The sequence below is a fragment of the Medicago truncatula genome, chromosome 4 (assembly GCF_003473485.1).
Source record: "Medicago truncatula cultivar Jemalong A17 chromosome 4, MtrunA17r5.0-ANR, whole genome shotgun sequence".
In the NCBI taxonomy this organism is placed as follows: Eukaryota; Viridiplantae; Streptophyta; class Magnoliopsida; order Fabales; family Fabaceae; genus Medicago; species Medicago truncatula.
Window position 1 is genome coordinate 43,217,823 of NC_053045.1, and position 17,148 is coordinate 43,234,970.

General features: G+C 33.8%; 3 protein-coding genes across 3 annotated transcripts; all 3 read right to left on the bottom strand.

The window, feature by feature from the left end:
• Positions 1-1,811: 1,811 nt before the first annotated feature.
• LOC25493139 (transcriptional corepressor LEUNIG) lies at positions 1,812-5,010 on the bottom strand. Its single transcript, XM_024780703.1, has 10 exons — positions 4,940-5,010; positions 4,065-4,165; positions 3,733-3,824; positions 3,574-3,640; positions 3,347-3,429; positions 3,108-3,257; positions 2,842-2,991; positions 2,631-2,747; positions 2,324-2,527; positions 1,812-1,967 (listed from the first exon to the last, which is right to left on the bottom strand). Exons 1-10 carry the CDS (start codon positions 5,008-5,010, stop codon positions 1,812-1,814), a joined length of 1,191 nt encoding a protein of 396 aa, XP_024636471.1.
• Positions 5,011-7,247: 2,237 nt separating this feature from the next.
• LOC25493140 (transcriptional corepressor LEUNIG) lies at positions 7,248-8,046 on the bottom strand. Its single transcript, XM_013601560.3, has 2 exons — positions 7,883-8,046; positions 7,248-7,566 (listed from the first exon to the last, which is right to left on the bottom strand). Exons 1-2 carry the CDS (start codon positions 7,955-7,957, stop codon positions 7,411-7,413), a joined length of 231 nt encoding a protein of 76 aa, XP_013457014.3. The 5' UTR covers positions 7,958-8,046; the 3' UTR covers positions 7,248-7,410.
• Positions 8,047-13,023: 4,977 nt separating this feature from the next.
• LOC25493142 (uncharacterized) lies at positions 13,024-15,769 on the bottom strand. The gene is made up of 3 exons (XM_013601562.3): positions 15,539-15,769; positions 15,296-15,453; positions 13,024-13,314 (listed from the first exon to the last, which is right to left on the bottom strand). Exons 1-3 carry the CDS (start codon positions 15,632-15,634, stop codon positions 13,215-13,217), a joined length of 354 nt encoding a protein of 117 aa, XP_013457016.1. The 5' UTR covers positions 15,635-15,769; the 3' UTR covers positions 13,024-13,214.
• Positions 15,770-17,148: the final 1,379 nt, after the last annotated feature.

Consider the following 17,148-nt stretch of genomic DNA (forward strand, 5'->3'; position numbering starts at 1 on the left):
TATATATGGCCTTGAGTGTTTGGCCCATAAAAATCGACCAAACACGTACATCATCTTCACTGACAGAGGCTGAAATCTTACTTGCCTTCCACGTTCCTGAAATTCATGTTTATGCAAGTCATTTTATTCATATGACTTGTGAGTATTTATTCAGTTTTGAATACTAAAATATAAGTGTCAGACTCACCTTAATGTTGCTAATCATGACACGCTGATTGAGATCCCATAATTTAATTGCATCACGAGTATGAGTACGAGTACTATACAAACAAAGAATTTCTTTAATTGGGTGGAAGTCCAATGATCTTACTATCTCATTGTGCCCAGCAAGATCAAACATATATATGATGAAACATCAAAACATAATGAATTAATCCTCAAGTTACAAAGGAAGGAGTAGTGTATGAGGGGATATAAAAAGAAAGAGATTCACTCTTTCTGTATCCCATAGTTTTACAGAAGAAGTTGCAAATATAGGTGATGCTGGTTGAAATCTAAATTCTAAGATGGCATCTGAATGTTACTCTATTGAAGTAACAGAATTACCAATTTCCATGTAGCAAATGAAAGGCTATATAAAATTCACAAACCACAATATACGGATAAATAAACTGCACAAACACGTTGAGGAAGTGATAGTAAACAAATCGAATTAGAAAATTTATTAATCCCATCAACCAAATATTTTGATATGGTAAGGTCTGCATAACATTATTATCAATCCCATGAACGAAATTCGATAAAAATACTTAGCTATTGTAACCTTTAACAGCTTATGCCTTTTCTATTATGTCACTGTATTTATTATCATGCTCGCCTATCAAAACAAGATTGGACGAACTCATGTGTTTAAAATCCTCAAAGGATCGATTGTACCCAATTTTATTTTATTAGTTGTAGAATTGCTTTCTATTTCCTTAGTTTAATCTTGGAAGTGACACTTTCTAACCAAAATTTCATTGATCTTGTAAGGGAGTGCAGATGGCTGGGTACAAGGCCTAAAATATATATTTAAAGGTCTAAAACAAATTTGTCATATTTTACATTTATAATTAAATTGAAAAATTATGAAGCCTTTTTTTGGCATAAAATTGAGGTCTAAAGCCCTAGCGTAGGCCGTTTGGCAATTCTTGAAACATAATCTGCAATCAGGAATCCCTCAAACATTATATATCATCATAATCTGCAACATGGTCTATATTGATGGCACATATTGGTACAATATGTTAGGATATAGAATAGTAGAATACAATATAATCTATCTGGCAAGTCCAGATCATACATGTAGCCTTTGGACAATATATTCACACGAATCGTCGCTTCATAAGCCCACCCAAAACAAATTATTGTAAATAGCAAGATAGCTTTCTTCCCCCCACCCACATGGATAACATGCCTAGAGATTTAGTTTCTGTGATGACTATACTTAAAAATCTTACCATATTTTAGCCATGCATAAAATTCTTACCAAATTTTGCTTACACACACACAAACGCTCAATCATCTCTGCGTGTGAAAAAAGACGTGTGTGTGAAAAAGCCACAAGTCTTATAAATAAGTTTCTAATACCCAAAAAAATAATATAATCATCATGAATGGAAAATATATATCACTTGCAACAGCACAAGGCATTCGGAAGCTGTATCGAATAGAGGAGAGTAATACATGTAAAAAAAAACAATTTCGAGCTCATCTCTCGCGTTTGATGTTTCGAAATACCAATTGTGAAATACACAGATTATCTAACAAATCCTCAAAATTGAAGCAGGGGAGGAGTTTACACCAAAGAACAACTGACATTTACCAGAACTTCATTTCCATATGTTCACCACAGACTCAGAGGCATTGCTTGTAAATGATAATGCAATGAATTCAACTCCCGTACAAGCTGCAAGTCCAGTAAATGATAAATTAGAAGCCCTAAAACGATGTATTTGCCCGTATCCAAGAGTCAACAATTCCATGCCCTGCAATAAATTGTACACAGATTATTTACTTTCCATCTATGCAATAACTTTTGTACTTTTTACATAATAACAATCAAAGATAATAACTTATGTTTCAAGCAAACTGTCTTTTGGTTCTGTTCAGTTCGGTTTTCTTTCTTGAACAAAACCATAACAACCCTAAGTGGCATAAACATCCGGAGGAAAATATACTTCGTTACTCATACTAAAGATGTAACCAAACATTTCCATCTCTATTTTTTATTATTTTAAAGGTTCAACTACGACAGAGTCTAAGCGAATCTCTATAACAGTCACTTAAAAGGAGATATAGAAGAGACACTATGATCATAATGGAAGCAGAGGGAAGAGTTTACCTGAAAACCGCCAACAACTAAGACATTACGGTATTGAGGATGGAATATGACCGACTGAAAATTATTCCCGTTTGATGGATACTTGAAAAAGCATTGTCCGCCCATAGAAAGCGACCAGACACATACACAATCTTCGCTGACAGAGGCGATTGTTTGCCCAGTGATATCCCAACATAAGGAACAAACATATGTGACATGACCACCCTAATAGAGAATGAGATTCAGACTTGGTTTTAGTAATACTTTATCATGATGCAAAACTCACATTTTAATCAATTAATTATGATATGTCGTATGAGAACCTCACCTGAAGACGGTACTTAACAGCCAAAGACGGAAATTCAAGTATGGTAACAACATTTTGATTAGCAACTGCCAAAAGCTTCCCAGATCCAGGCTGAAATCTCACTGGGCATCCACCTTCCTGAAATTCATTTTTATACAAGTCATTGTACTCATGTGACCTGTGAGTAGTTGTTATTCAGTTTTGAATACTAAAAGACGAGTGTAGGACTCACCATAAAGGTCTTCATTATGACACGCTGATTGAGATCCCATACTTTAATTAAATCACAGGTATCAGACGAGCAAAGAATTCTTTCTGTTGGGTGGAAGTCCAATGATCTTACTATCCCATCACATTTAAAATCAAACAACGCTCTTTCAGGCTATATACATATGTATCATGAAACATCAAAACACAACGAATTAATCATCAAGTTACAAAAGGAAGGACTAATGCAGCAGAGTGAGTAGAATGGGGTATGAAAAGAAAGAGACTCACCGTTTTAGCATCCCAGAATTTTATTGTTTTATCAGCAGAAGATGTTGCAAATATAGTGGATCCTGGTTGAAATCTAACATCTAAGATGGTAGATGAATGTGACTCTGAGGCAGTAACAGAAGTAGAAGTATCCATGTTGCAAATGAAAGGCTGTATAAACCACAATATAAAGATAAATATGTTAATTATGCAGACCATAAAAAGATGGAATTGGAAAATTTATCGCATTGATTATTCACCTTCCCGCTGTTCCCACCGCTTGCTACAATCTTTCCATCTGATGAAAAATCGCAGGACGAAAGTGTCTGACCGCTTGGAAAACCTTGTGTAAGAAATAAAAATAAACAGTGAATCAACTAAATTTCCTTATTTGTCATCTCAAATTCACTAGATACTAACAAAAAAATTGTGAAGTATATGAAATGACAGAATTGTGATGCCAAAGATGTATAGAATAGAAATTTACTTGTAATGCTTTGAATAGAATACCCATCCTGAATTATTTGACGGGTAGAGTTGATTATTTGCGGGGCCTGAAATTTAGTAATGTATGAATAGATTTGATTATTTAGCACTGTGAAACCAAGAACCATGAATTAACATTAATTGAACCATCATATATAACCTGACTCTGACTTGAGGATCCTAGAGTGAGTTGAGTCTGTTGCCTTATACTCCAAATGTCGGACAAGATTCCACGTGGGTGTTGATCGAATTCTAAAAATTCAGTTAAATAATCAGTCAAAGAAATGAATGATATTAGAAGAAAGAAAAGAATATGCAGAAGATCTGAATATGTATCCGTTGTTATCACCATCACCCTTTGCAAAACATAATCATACAAGCTTAAGAATCTATATTATAAGCTGGATTTGCGCTTCAACTACATTTGTCTGCATTTTGTTGCAATATCAAGATTCGCAGAAAGTGCAAAAGTAGACATATATACATACATACCAGGGGGAATTGATCCAGTAATGTGAGCTTCGTTTGCAAAAAGCTCAGCACAGCGTAACAATCCTCTCTTCTTGAAGTAATCATGAATAAAGATATCAAAACTACACAGAACGAACGATAAATTATATGGATAAGAAGCATTTTAAGAAAGAAAATAAAAGAAAGTTGCGCAAGAAAATTGAAAGAACATGCATGCATGCATGCAGCATTGTACTCTACTCACAGTTCTTGATCAGTTTTATTCGGGTCCATGATGAAGGAAATTGCACTTAGATGAAGAAGAAGAAGAAGAAGATTAATGGATGATGAAAGTGAAGAAATTGGTTATATTTTTGAAAGAGAATGAATCATAAGAAATTAACTAGCTAGAATTTATAGTGGCGGGTAACCGTTTTGATTTTCCCTCTTTCGGATTTAATTTTCTGTTTATTAGTTTATTTCTTAAATTTTGTTTAATGGGATCAGATCCATTTTTTCCCTCTAATGTAGGACTTAGCCCTAACATTAGTCTTATGTCATTATTATTGTATTTTATATCATTCTATAAATTTTAAAAATGATTGTGTTATTTAGACCCACAAAGCACGACATTGTATCCGAGTGTAAAATGTTGTGTTTGTTACGTAGTTAGACTACAGATCCGTTTGGTGCACATGGTGGAAAGATATGATATGATAAAACAGTTCTATCATATCTTAATTTCGCATTTTGACGCATCAATAGGAAGAAAAAAAAAATTGACTTACTATTAATCTCATCATGTTGCCATTTTGATATTTTAATCCTTAATTATAGTTGGGTTACAGACTTGATAGGAAACGTTAAACCTATCATGCTAGCTACACTTTTTCGCACGTAACTGTCCTCTCCCGTACCCTTGACCTCTTTTTCGATGAACAACCTCTTCTTCAAACTCCATCTCTGCAACCGGTCTTGTTGCTCCCATCTCCAACCCATTCTCCCTCTCTCATCTTTGCAACCTCTTTATTTAAAAAATTATGTTTCTTTTCTCTCATGTTATTTTTCTCAACTTCATATTTACTCTTTTCTTTATTTATTTGTTGCTAACTTTTTTTCTATTTTCTTTTACTCTTATATGAAAAATATGTAACGAATATTTATCACTGATGTATAAAAAAAATACAACATCGCACATGGGATAATTGTAAATTATTATAAATATTATATACGGACAAATGTTTGTCACTAGTCAAAAAAGTTAAATTTATCGTTTTTTCATATCATCTTTCTTCTAAATAAAAATGTAAAAAATTATAATTTATTATCAAAACATACACGAGACAATATATATATATATATATATATATATATATATATATATATATATATAATAATAATAATAATGTTTATTGATTCAATAAGTTTTACATGAAAATGCACTATAACTACATTTATATCTTAGTAATATTTTATAACAAGTTTCTAAAAATTTATTATATATTACTATCTTAATATATGATTGTCGATCACTATAGTTTCTAGTTAGTTCAAAAAAAATTGATATCTTTGTATCTTTAATTTGCTCCCTCTGCCTCTTAATAATGTATTGATTGAAAAAAAAAAAAATTCATGTTTTGAATACCTTTGTATCTTAAAAAATTGTATTATTCTTAGAACCCTTTTGTTTGTTTGATTCATATGGATTTAATACCTTTGTATCTGAAAAAATTGTATTATTCTAGAACCGTTTTGTTTGTTTGATTTATATGGTCAAATGTTTGACAACATATTATTGTTTTATCGTTGTTTTGTTACTTTGTTGTTATACTGCTACTTTTTTTAATAAATTGTTATACTTATTTTATTGTTCCCATAAGTCGTAGCTCAACCAGTAAAATTGTCGAAATTGTTAGACCGAATGTCATGACGGAGGTTCAAATTCTGACGCCTCTTACTTTGTGTGTGTTTATGATAGTTTTTTCATTTCGTCTATCTATCAAAAATATATATAATATTAAAAAAAAAACATTTGTTTCACATTTGCATCAAATAGTTGATATAATAAGCATTTATCGTGTCACTATTTTATCTTATCCTTATCCAGCTCATCGTCATATTTGTTTATATTATTCTATCTTGTGCCCTAAACAAACACCCCACAAATTTTAAATAGGATGGTTTATTGAACCTTTTAGGCTTTATATACCAATGTGTGATATGAGTTTTTAAACAATGCTTATAAAAAATCATTTTAACGTAATTTAATCCATGTAGCCAACCTATGTAGTGTGATAAAGTTTGGTTCATCATCAACAGTTATTTTGTGTGGGTCTATAAATACTCTATCAGCTACCATTCTAATTTGATATCTCAAAATTTGAAGTATTTGGTGATCAGAATTTCCAAATAAGGAGCAAATCAATTCCACTCTCGACTTACACGGTGCCTCATTTGAACTCACTACTCAGAGTACCTTATCTAATAACTTCACAAACAAATTATGGTAGCAAAAGCAATGGTTGCTTCAGCAAGTATGGTGCCAAACAAATTTTCAAAGAAAAGGTGCAATGGTAAAAAGTATGATCACAATGCAGCTGGCATTTGCCATTTTTCAATCTCCCTTTGTGAATTTGTCTAGCACTTGCCTGTAAGAAATCAAAAGATATTGAACACTTGCAATTTGGTTGTGGGACACTTTTGGCTGATAATATTCCATTAAATGATTGCAAAGTTTAATAGTTTGTAAATTACTATGGCAGCAGAAATCTATTAAGCTATTGTAACCTTTATAAGCTTATGCCTTTTCTATTATATGTCGTTGCGTATCAGGCTCACCTATCAAAACAAGATTGAATGAACTCATGTGTTTCAAATCCTCAAAGGATGCTGTTACCTGTACCCCAATTTTATTTTATTAATTGCAGAATTGCTTTCTATTTCCTTTGTTTTAATCTTGCAAGTGATACTTTCTGACCAAAATTTCATTGATCTTGTTAGGGAGTGCAGATGGCTGGGTACAAGGCCTAAAATATATTCAAAGGTCTAAAACAAATTTGTCCTATTGTACATTTATAACTAAATTGAAAAATTATGAAGCCTTTTTTTTTGGCATAAAATTGAGGTCTAAAGCCCTAGCGTAGGCCGTTTGGCAATTCTTGAAACATAATCTGCAATCAGGAATCCCTCAAACATTATATATCATCGCTGCCATGCAACAATAGAGGAAAGTAAAACATGTACAAAGAAAAAAACAATTTCAAGCTCACCTCTCGCGTGTGATGTTTCAAAACACCAGTTGTACATATACGCAGATTATCTAACAAATCCTCAAAACTGAAGCAGGGGAGGAATTTACACCAAAGAACAACTGACATTTACTAGAACTTCATTTCGATATGTTCACCATAGACTCAGAATCATTGCTAGTTGTAGTTGATGCAATGAATTCATCTCCGGTACAAGCTGCAAGTCCAGTAAATGATGAACTAGAGGCCCTAATATGATGTATTTTCCCGTAACCAAGAGTCCACAATTCCATGCACTGCAATAAATTGTACACAGATTAGTTGCTTTCCATTTATGCAATGACTTTTGTACTTGTTACATAACACTCAAAGATAATAACTTATGTTTCAAGCAAATTATTTTTTAGTTTCGTTCAGTTCAGTTTTCTTTCTTGAACGAAACCATGAACAACCCTATGCAGCATAAACTGCTGGAGAAAAAATATACTTCGTTACTCATACTAAAGATGTAATCAAACCTTTCCATCTTTATTTTTATTATTCTAACGGTTATTTAAAAGGAGATATAGAAGAGACACCATGATCATAATGGAAGCTGAGGAAAGAGTTTACCTGAAATCCACTCACAACTAAGACGTTACGGTGTCGAGGATGGAATATGACAGACTGAAACCTCTTCCCGTCCATAGAAAGCGACCAGACACTTACACAATCTTCACTGACAGAGGCGATTGTTTGCCTAGTGACATCCCAACATAAGGAACAAATATTTTTGACATGACCCTGATAGAGAATGAGATTAAGGCTCATGTTTTAGTAGTACTATATCATGATACACAACTCACATTTTAATCAATTATATATGATATGTCATATGTGACGTCACCTGAAGACTGTTCGTAAAAACCAAAGACGGATATTCAAGTATGGTGATAACATTTTGATTAGCGACTGCCAAAAGCTTCCCTGATCCAGGCTGAAATCTCACTAGGCTTCCTGCCTGAAATTCATTTTTACATAAGTCATTGTACTCATGTGACCTGTGAGTAGTTGTTATTCAGTTTTGAATACTAAAAGACGAGTGTAAAACTCACCATAAAGTTCTTCATCATGACACGCTGATTGAGGTCCCATACTTTAATTACATCACAGGTATCGGACGAGCAAAGAATTCCTCCTAATGGGAGGAAGTCCAATGATCTTACTGTCCCAGTATGTCCAACAACATTGCACAACACTCTCTCGAGCAATACATATATATCATGAAACATCAAAACATAATGAACCAATCATCAAGTTACAAAGGAAGGACTAATGCAGAAGAGTGAGTAGAAGAAAGAGACTCACTTTTTTTGCATCCCATAATTTTACTGTTTTATCAGCAGAAGATGTTGCAAATATAGTTGATCCTGGTTGAAATCTCACGTCAAAGATGGTAGACGAATGTGACTCTGACGTAGTAACAGAATCAAGACTTTCCACGTTGCAAATGAAAGGCTATATTAACCACAATATAACCATAAATACAACGTGCAGAGATGTAGAGGAAGTGACAGTAAACAAATTGAATTTGAAAACTTATTGCATTGGTAATTCACCTTCGCCCCATGCTTCTTCGCAGTCTCCCCACCACTTGCTACAATCTTTCCATCTGATGAAAAATCGCAGGACAAAAGCTTCCGACATGGATGGCGGCTTGGAAAACCTTGTGTTAGAAATTAAAATGACCATTTAATCTCTAAAATTTCACAAGATAGTAACAGTGATTTTATGGTAAAACTAGCAAACATAATGCCACAAAGATAAACTACATGCAACCAAGAGGAATAGAACAAGTATATGAATAGAAACTTACGTGAGCAATGTCGAATAGAATATCCATCCCGAATTATTTGATAGGTATTGTCCATTATAGCACCAATGTTTGGGGCCTGAAAATTGAGTAATATATGAATACGGAGGATCCTTGCATCTGTTGCCTATAGAGATATACATGCATGCCATAGAATACGGATAAGAGGCCGTTTAAGAAAGAAAGTAAAAGAAAACAGCGCAAGAAAATGAAAGAATCTCACAGCATTGTACTCACATATCTTGAGGGGAATGTTTTGGGTTCATGATTGATGATGATGATGATAGGTTGAGAGAAGTTCTTGCAACTAAGAGATTAATATTCAATTAGAAGAAAGCAAATGACAGTGAGTGAGTAAACTAAGCTGGAACTGTGAACTTTGCAAATAAGTAACCAACTTCCTAACTACCTTTTAACAGATTCAACTAACTATTGCATTTTGAATTATACCTCGCATGTATTTAATAGTGAGCAAGCATGCGAATGAATAACTCTACATTTAAATTTTGCTTTTCTCATTGAGTAGTGTTGTGTTTGTTATGATTCGTGAACCGGACCAACCAGTTCAAACGGTTGAACCAGAACGGATCTTTATCTGATCTAATCTTTGAACCGACATAAAAATGAGCGGGAACAAAAAAAAATATTTTCAAAGCTAAGGAAACTTTATAAAAAGGAAAATGAAAATATTAATCACATGAAAGAGCATAAGCGATTTGCTAACTTTGTATCTATCTCTCTTTTATATTGATTTATCTTGTATTTTATCTATATTTTTCTCTCATAAAATACACTAAGGTGAGGGACGGACCCACTTGAAAGGATGTGTGGGCCATGACCTACACTTGATTCTGAAAAATAAATAAATTTTTAGTACTCGATAAAACAAAAAAGAAATGAAATTGATCTATATTATAGATTGTGCCTCCACTATGTTTTGATAATTTTTTGAATGTGTGAGGTTTGATATAATAGTCTTTAATGTTTTAAAATTAGAAAAACAAAATTGAATTCATTTGTCTTTTATTAGTCTGTTCAATCTTTAACTATGCCTTTAAGTAGTTAATTTGGTCCTCAAGTGATAAGTTATTAAAGTGAAAAAAATCGAGAATTTGTATTGTAACCACTCAAGATTTGTTATGCATGTTATATTATATCAATCATTCACTTTTTATCAGCAATTGATATTACACAATTTACCATGTAAATGGAGCAACTCATTTTTGAGGAGGCTTGTCCTGAAAAAAAGACATTTGTGCTGTAAAAACATGTGCACATCTTGCAGCAGTACAACTATACAAAGCATCTAAAAGCCACTTGAAATTGAGGAGAGTAAAAAATGTACAAATAGTGAAAATTAAAGAAAAAAAGAAAGAACAAATTAAGCCTAGTGTTCTATGTGGACCATTTACTCTAATCTGGATATATATCAGCAGATCATGAAAACACAAGGTAAGAGTTATTCACTCTTTCTGTTTGTCTCTACAGAATCCTTATGTTCCAAGCCCATTCTCACATTTTATAGTAGTACCTATAGAGACTAAACTGGTTACAATGAAGCATGGCTGCAGGGGAGAATTTACACCAAAGAATAGAGACATCAACTAGAACTTCATTTCCATATGTTCACCACAGGCGCATAGTTGTTGCTAGTTGATGCAAATAATTCCTTTCGTGTACAAGCTGCTAGTCCAGTAATTGATATACAAGAGGAAGGAATGCTACGAATTTGCCCGTTGCACTCGAGAATAAAAAATTCCATGCACTGCAATAAACTTTTTGTACTTGTAACATAATAATCAAAGACAACAACTTTATGTTGAAATACATAAACATAGAAGTTTTTATATTTTCACATTAACCAGTAGGAGGAAGCATATGCTATCAGATAAGTAATCAATAGCTATTATGTATTACTATTAAGTAACCCTATCCTCTATAATCTATCAGCATAACATAGACTGTATGGCCTGAAGCATTTTGTTATAGATTATGCACATAAAATTTCCGGATTTCGCATACAGAATAAAAGATAATAATTATTCTAACAGAGCCCATATTTGGAAACAAGAGTTCAATCCAAAAAGGTTCAACTATGACTGAGGAAAATATACTCAAGATGTAATCAAACTTTTCCATCTTTATTTTATTATTTTAAAAGGTTCAACTATGACTGAGGCTAAATGTAACCTCAGTAACAGTTACATAAAAGTATATATAAAAGAAACACCATGAACATAATGGAAGCACAGGGAAGAGTTTACCTGAAAACCACCAACAACTAAGACGTTACGGTATCGAGGATGGAATATGACGGACATAAACATCTTCCCTTTCGATGGATACTCATATAAGCACTGTCCGTCCATAGAAAGCGTCCAGACACGTACACCATCTGCACTGACAGAGGCGATCATTTGCCCAGTGACATCCCAACATAAGGAACAAATATATTTGACGTGGCCCTAATAGGGAATGAGATTCAGACTCATGCTGTAGTAATACTATTTCATGATACACAACTTACATTTTAATCAAATTTATAAATGAGATGTCAAGCTCACCTGAAGACATTAAACAACAGTAAAAGTCTTAAAATCAAGCAAGTTGATAACATTTTGATTAGCAACTGCCAAAAGCATCCCAGATACAGGCTGAAATCTCACTTGGCCTACACCTGCCTGAAATTCATTTTTATATAAGTCTTTGTATTCATGTGACCGGCAAGTAACTATTCTGTTTTGAATACAAAAAGAGGAGTGTAAGACTCACCTTACAGTTTTTAATCTTAATACACCGATTGAGATCCCATACTTGAATTCCATCATGGGAATAGGATGAGCATAGAAATTGTTCTGTTGGGTGGAAGTCCAATGATCTTACTATCCCACTATGTCTAAAAATGAAGAACATTCTTGCAGGCTATATATATGTGCATCATGAAACAGCAAGACATAAGGCATCAATCCTCAAGTTACAAAGGAAGGACTAATGCAGAAGAGTGAGTAGAAGGGGGATGTGAAAAAGAAAGAGACTCACTTTTTTTGCATCCCATAATTTTACTGTTTTATCAGCAGAGGATGTTGCAAATATAGTTGAACCTGGTTTAAATCTAACATCGAAGATAGTAGATAAATGTGACGCTACTGAGCGTACTCTAGTGTCATGCAAAAGTATATTCAATGCGTTTATATCCATTTTTTGTTCACTTTTTTTGGGTTTTAGCCCTTTTTTTTTTGTGGTGGCCGGGGTTGGAACCCCGGACCTTGCATATTTTATGCATTGTTCATACCAACTGAGCTAAGCTCACGAGGACGGGTTTTAGCCCTTTTATTCTAACTTTAGTCTTGTACACTTAATGTAATTTCATTTTTATTGTTTTATATATGGATTTAATTTTATTTTAATTTTAGGGAAAGATTTAATCTTTATATTATCTTAGAAATTTTGAAAAGTATATCTGATCAATCCTAATCAACCGTTTAAATCTTAAACCAGTGTCTGTTCAATGTTCAATCAAGTTTTGATTACATTGACCATTACACTCTTCAAGAGTCATTTGGCATCATGCTGCCACATGACAACTAACTGATCTGGGATTCTCTACAGTTGGAAATCGAAGGAATCCTGCAGTCACACAATCGCAATACGCAATATTGCTTCGATAGAAACTGGCAAGTCCAGATTATACATGTAAGACATGGGTTGCCAAAAAAAACTTACCGTAAGCAATAAGATAGCTTCTACCCCATTACATGCATAACATGCATAGGGATCTAAAACATGCAATGAATATACTTAGAGATCTTGCCTAATTAATCTTTTTTTACACATACACACACGTGTGTGAAAAAGCATGCATGCTACACAGATCTAACAGTCTTAATTCAAAATAATAAGATCATTATAAACTAGAAAAAATAAAATATATACCACTTGCAGCAGAAGCCACATCAGATAGAGAAGAGTAAAATATGTACAATTACAAAAATTGAAAGAGGAAAAAAAAATCAAGCTTAGTGTTCTATGCTTTTCGACCGTGTACTCTAATTTGGTCATGTATCAGGAGATCATGAAAAAACAAGATAATAGTTATTCGCTCTTTTTGTTTGCCTCTAGAGGATCCTTAGCTTCCAAGCCCATCTCTCGCATTTGATGTTCGACGGAGACTAGACCAGTTTCTGAAAGAAACCTATAAAAAAAAAAAAACATAAAATAAATAGAGTACTGCATAGGAAGATCACTAGAACAGATTCTAACCAACATATGATTTCATAATTAGATGTTACAAGAAACCCAATGCATTTCATGCATTTACTTTGATATATGATACAACAAGCATTTCCTTTTCTTTTGTTTTTCTCTTTGCAATTTTCAGCAGAAGGAAACCCAAAAGGTCTATGGATCATTTCATCAAAAAATAAAACGTCTGCACAATCATGATCTACCAACTAATCTTATCCACGCTTTCATTTTCCTTCCTATTTAATGCTACAGAGGAAAATCACTGCCCCATGAATAATGATATTATCAATCCATCACAAAGCAGTTGACATAGCAATGCACAGGGCAACAAACACAAAAAACTTAACTAATACATCAAACATAAAGCTCACACCCATTCAGTTTGATACCTTATTCTCGGTACCCAACACTTGTTAGAGCGCCTTTGCCTTTTAGACTAGACGCTCAAGGGCCATGTTCAGTACCTTATGATCGCTAAGGAAGGAACACAATCAGAGAAATTGGAGGCGACCAATCAAGAACGTGAAGAAAGTCCCAACAACAGGAGAGGTAGATACAGCCAAATAGGACTTGGAGCAGCCAAGGAGCTGAGTATTTTGACCCAAAAAACGAGTTGTCTATGACCGACCAGGAGCACCAGAGGAGTCCTAGCGCGCCACGTGTTATCCATTCATACATCACCCAATTCATGCCATACAAGGAAGGAATATCTGACGGAGGCCACACCCCATATTTAGGTTTGAGCCTAACAGGGGCCCAAAACCTCCAAAACCTAGCAATGGGACACTATAAAAGGATCATGGCATTAGGAACAAAGGTAGACTTTACACATATTCCCCGAAATACTAGGTTATTATTACCCAATCTGGGGTTGACTTCTAGATCTGTATTCAAGATAAGAACACATTCTAATGACATTACTTCTGAGCTAGAACATTTAGGAATTAATACAGGCAAAATGTTTGCACAGCATCAACATGAAAAGAGGATGTTACATTACATGCTAAATTCCTACAAGTTGAAAAGAAAAAAGAAAAAAAAACATGGATTGAAGATGGAATGGAATAGAGAGGTTCTATATGTTGCTTTATTTTGTTCTTGCTCTTTTAGTGAAGCCGGGATGCATTGCCTTTAAAAACATCATGTTCCTAGATGTGCTAATTTAAGTGAGATCAAATGGTGGACAGAATAGTAGTTAAAGATAGTGGAGACCTAGGAAAAGTTAAACCATTTAAGATTACATGATTTGTCATTAAAGATGGTTCATGGTAAATTACATATGAGAAAAGCACTTCCCTGATTGTTGTCGTTGTTCTGTTCTGTTTTGTTCAATTTTCAAACATAGCAAGCAAATATAGAATAGAACTTACATCCCCCTCTACACCAATCTAACATGTCTATCAAAAGCTACATTAAACTAGTTTCTTGTGGATCCAGATTTCTTCCAGTCAAGGAAAACATGTAGTCACACAGTAAAAAGAGATGAGATCTCAACTGTTGGGTGAAAGATCAGATGACACAAACCTAGTTTCAACAAACCAGCTTTATAATACAGTTCAAAAATTGAGTAAATAATTACAATTCAAAATTAGTTATCTGATCTTCACCCAAAGACGAGTGACTGCATAGTATCCCATTCCTTACATTTTGGCTAATTAGATTAGTTTCTTCAGGATCCGGATATCCTCCGGTCATAAGCTGTTTTCAGCTTATTTTAGTAAGCTCTTAAAGATAGCTTATGAAAAAAGCTTCTAACTTATATGAATACAATTTAACTTTATTTTATCTTTCGTTTATTATGATAGGCGTCTATACTCTGGTTAACCTTGCATATCAAACATGAATCATGATCGAAATCCCAATTTCAATTTAACAACAATTACATTGAAAAAAAGAGATAATTTGTGAAAGGGTAAGAATGAAATTACCAGCTAAGGAGTAAGAAGAGTGTAACAGAAATAAGAACAAGGAACACAACGTGAAACACCAACCAAGAATCACTGGAAGAGAATGCTAAACCCAACATAACAGCAAGACAAAGACCCAACATTAAAAACGCAGACTTTAATGTATTCCATGTTGGCCCCTGAAACAATAAGCGAAAAAAATGAGTAAATAAAGAAAGTTCGTGAAAATAGGAACAAAAAAGGAAATTGAAAGAGAGTAGAGACGTTAACACCAGGAGCTAGAGCTCCTAGGAAAACTGCTGTTGCTGAAGATACTTCACTGGAGCTTGATTGTGATTCTGAATTGTGATTTTGGTCCATTTTGTAATGCAAATTGAAGTAAGTTAGGGTTTTATTTTGCAGTGCAAAAGCATGGAGAATTAGAGATCGGGAAGGAATTAATTAAGCACATAAACTTTTGGATTCAGCGAAATTGTGAAGCGCTCATAGTGTAAAAACAAATACTTAACTTTTTATTTTTTTTTTGGTTACTAAACAAATACAATTTTAAAATTACCCCTAAATAAAAAATTCAAATTTAGTCTCGGAACGGCTCACGAGTAGATAATTTTTTTTTTTGTTTAAATAGGTTTTTCGTCTTGTATATATAGATTATTTGAATTTTCGACTTTTCGTAGGTGGGGGCGGGACAGGTCTGAGGGCGGGGCGGGGTTGGGTACTATAAAACGGGGGCGGGTGTGTTAAAACTCGTCTCCGCCCCACCCCGCCCCGTTACCATTTCATGAAGTAGATTTTATGTTGTTTTTTTAAGAAGAAGCAGATTTTATATTGTCACAACAAATTATGTGAGTCGTCCAATCAAAATTTTGTGGCCGGTATCATTTTATTAAAAATACACAGTTTTTAATCTTATCCATTTGATCTCAAATGAACGGTCGAGATCTAAAACCGTGTGCATTTATTATGTCCTCAACCCACACGGTAGGGGGCTAAAAATCATCAGATTAAAAGGTCTCCAATCATGTTAGCCCACAAATCACCATAAGGAAATCCTTATGCACCGTGCATAAATCCCAACATAATTGCTTCCTACACCCCCAAAATGAGCCAAAACCATTTTTGTTCAAAATAAAAAAAATCTTATGGTTGTGATGTGTTTATGCACGGTGCATAAGGAAATAACTTATGCACCATAACTTTTGCCTTAAGTTGGCACCTAGACCCCAAATCTTGATTAAAAAATAATATTTAAAATTAAAAATATGAAAATAATGGAGTGGTGGTGGTTAACACCAGTCAGTGTTGACGTATAGTAATCCCGCCGATATAAAATGGATCTTCGACGATCGACAGCGGAGCACGGCAGTTGTCTGGTCCTTTAAACATTAGGTAAATATAATAGACAAATGTAAAATAGAAGAACAAAAAAAAACATTTTATAAAAAATTATATATAATAGACAAATGTATAATAGAAGAAGAAAAAAGAAACATTTGGTAAATATTGAAAATCAAATGTCGTCTTCGGTCATTTATACCAAGTTAATTTTTAAGTTTCTTTTTTTGTTGTAGATTGTTGGTTCTTTAAGGTTATGTTTGGATTGATGGAGAGTGGTGGAATGGAATGGAGTGGGATAAAACCATATTCCATTGTTTGGTTTTGCAAAAAAGGAATGGAATGGAATGGAGTGTGATGTAACTCATTCAATCCAATACCACCCATTAAGCCAAATTTTCATTTCCTCCAATTTGGGGTGTATCCAATGGAATGGAATACATAAATAATACAATGACAACTATGCCCCTGCCTTTTCTATTTCATCAACTAATGTTCCTCCTTTCGTCGTTTTTTTTCTTCTTCTTCTGTTCACTGCC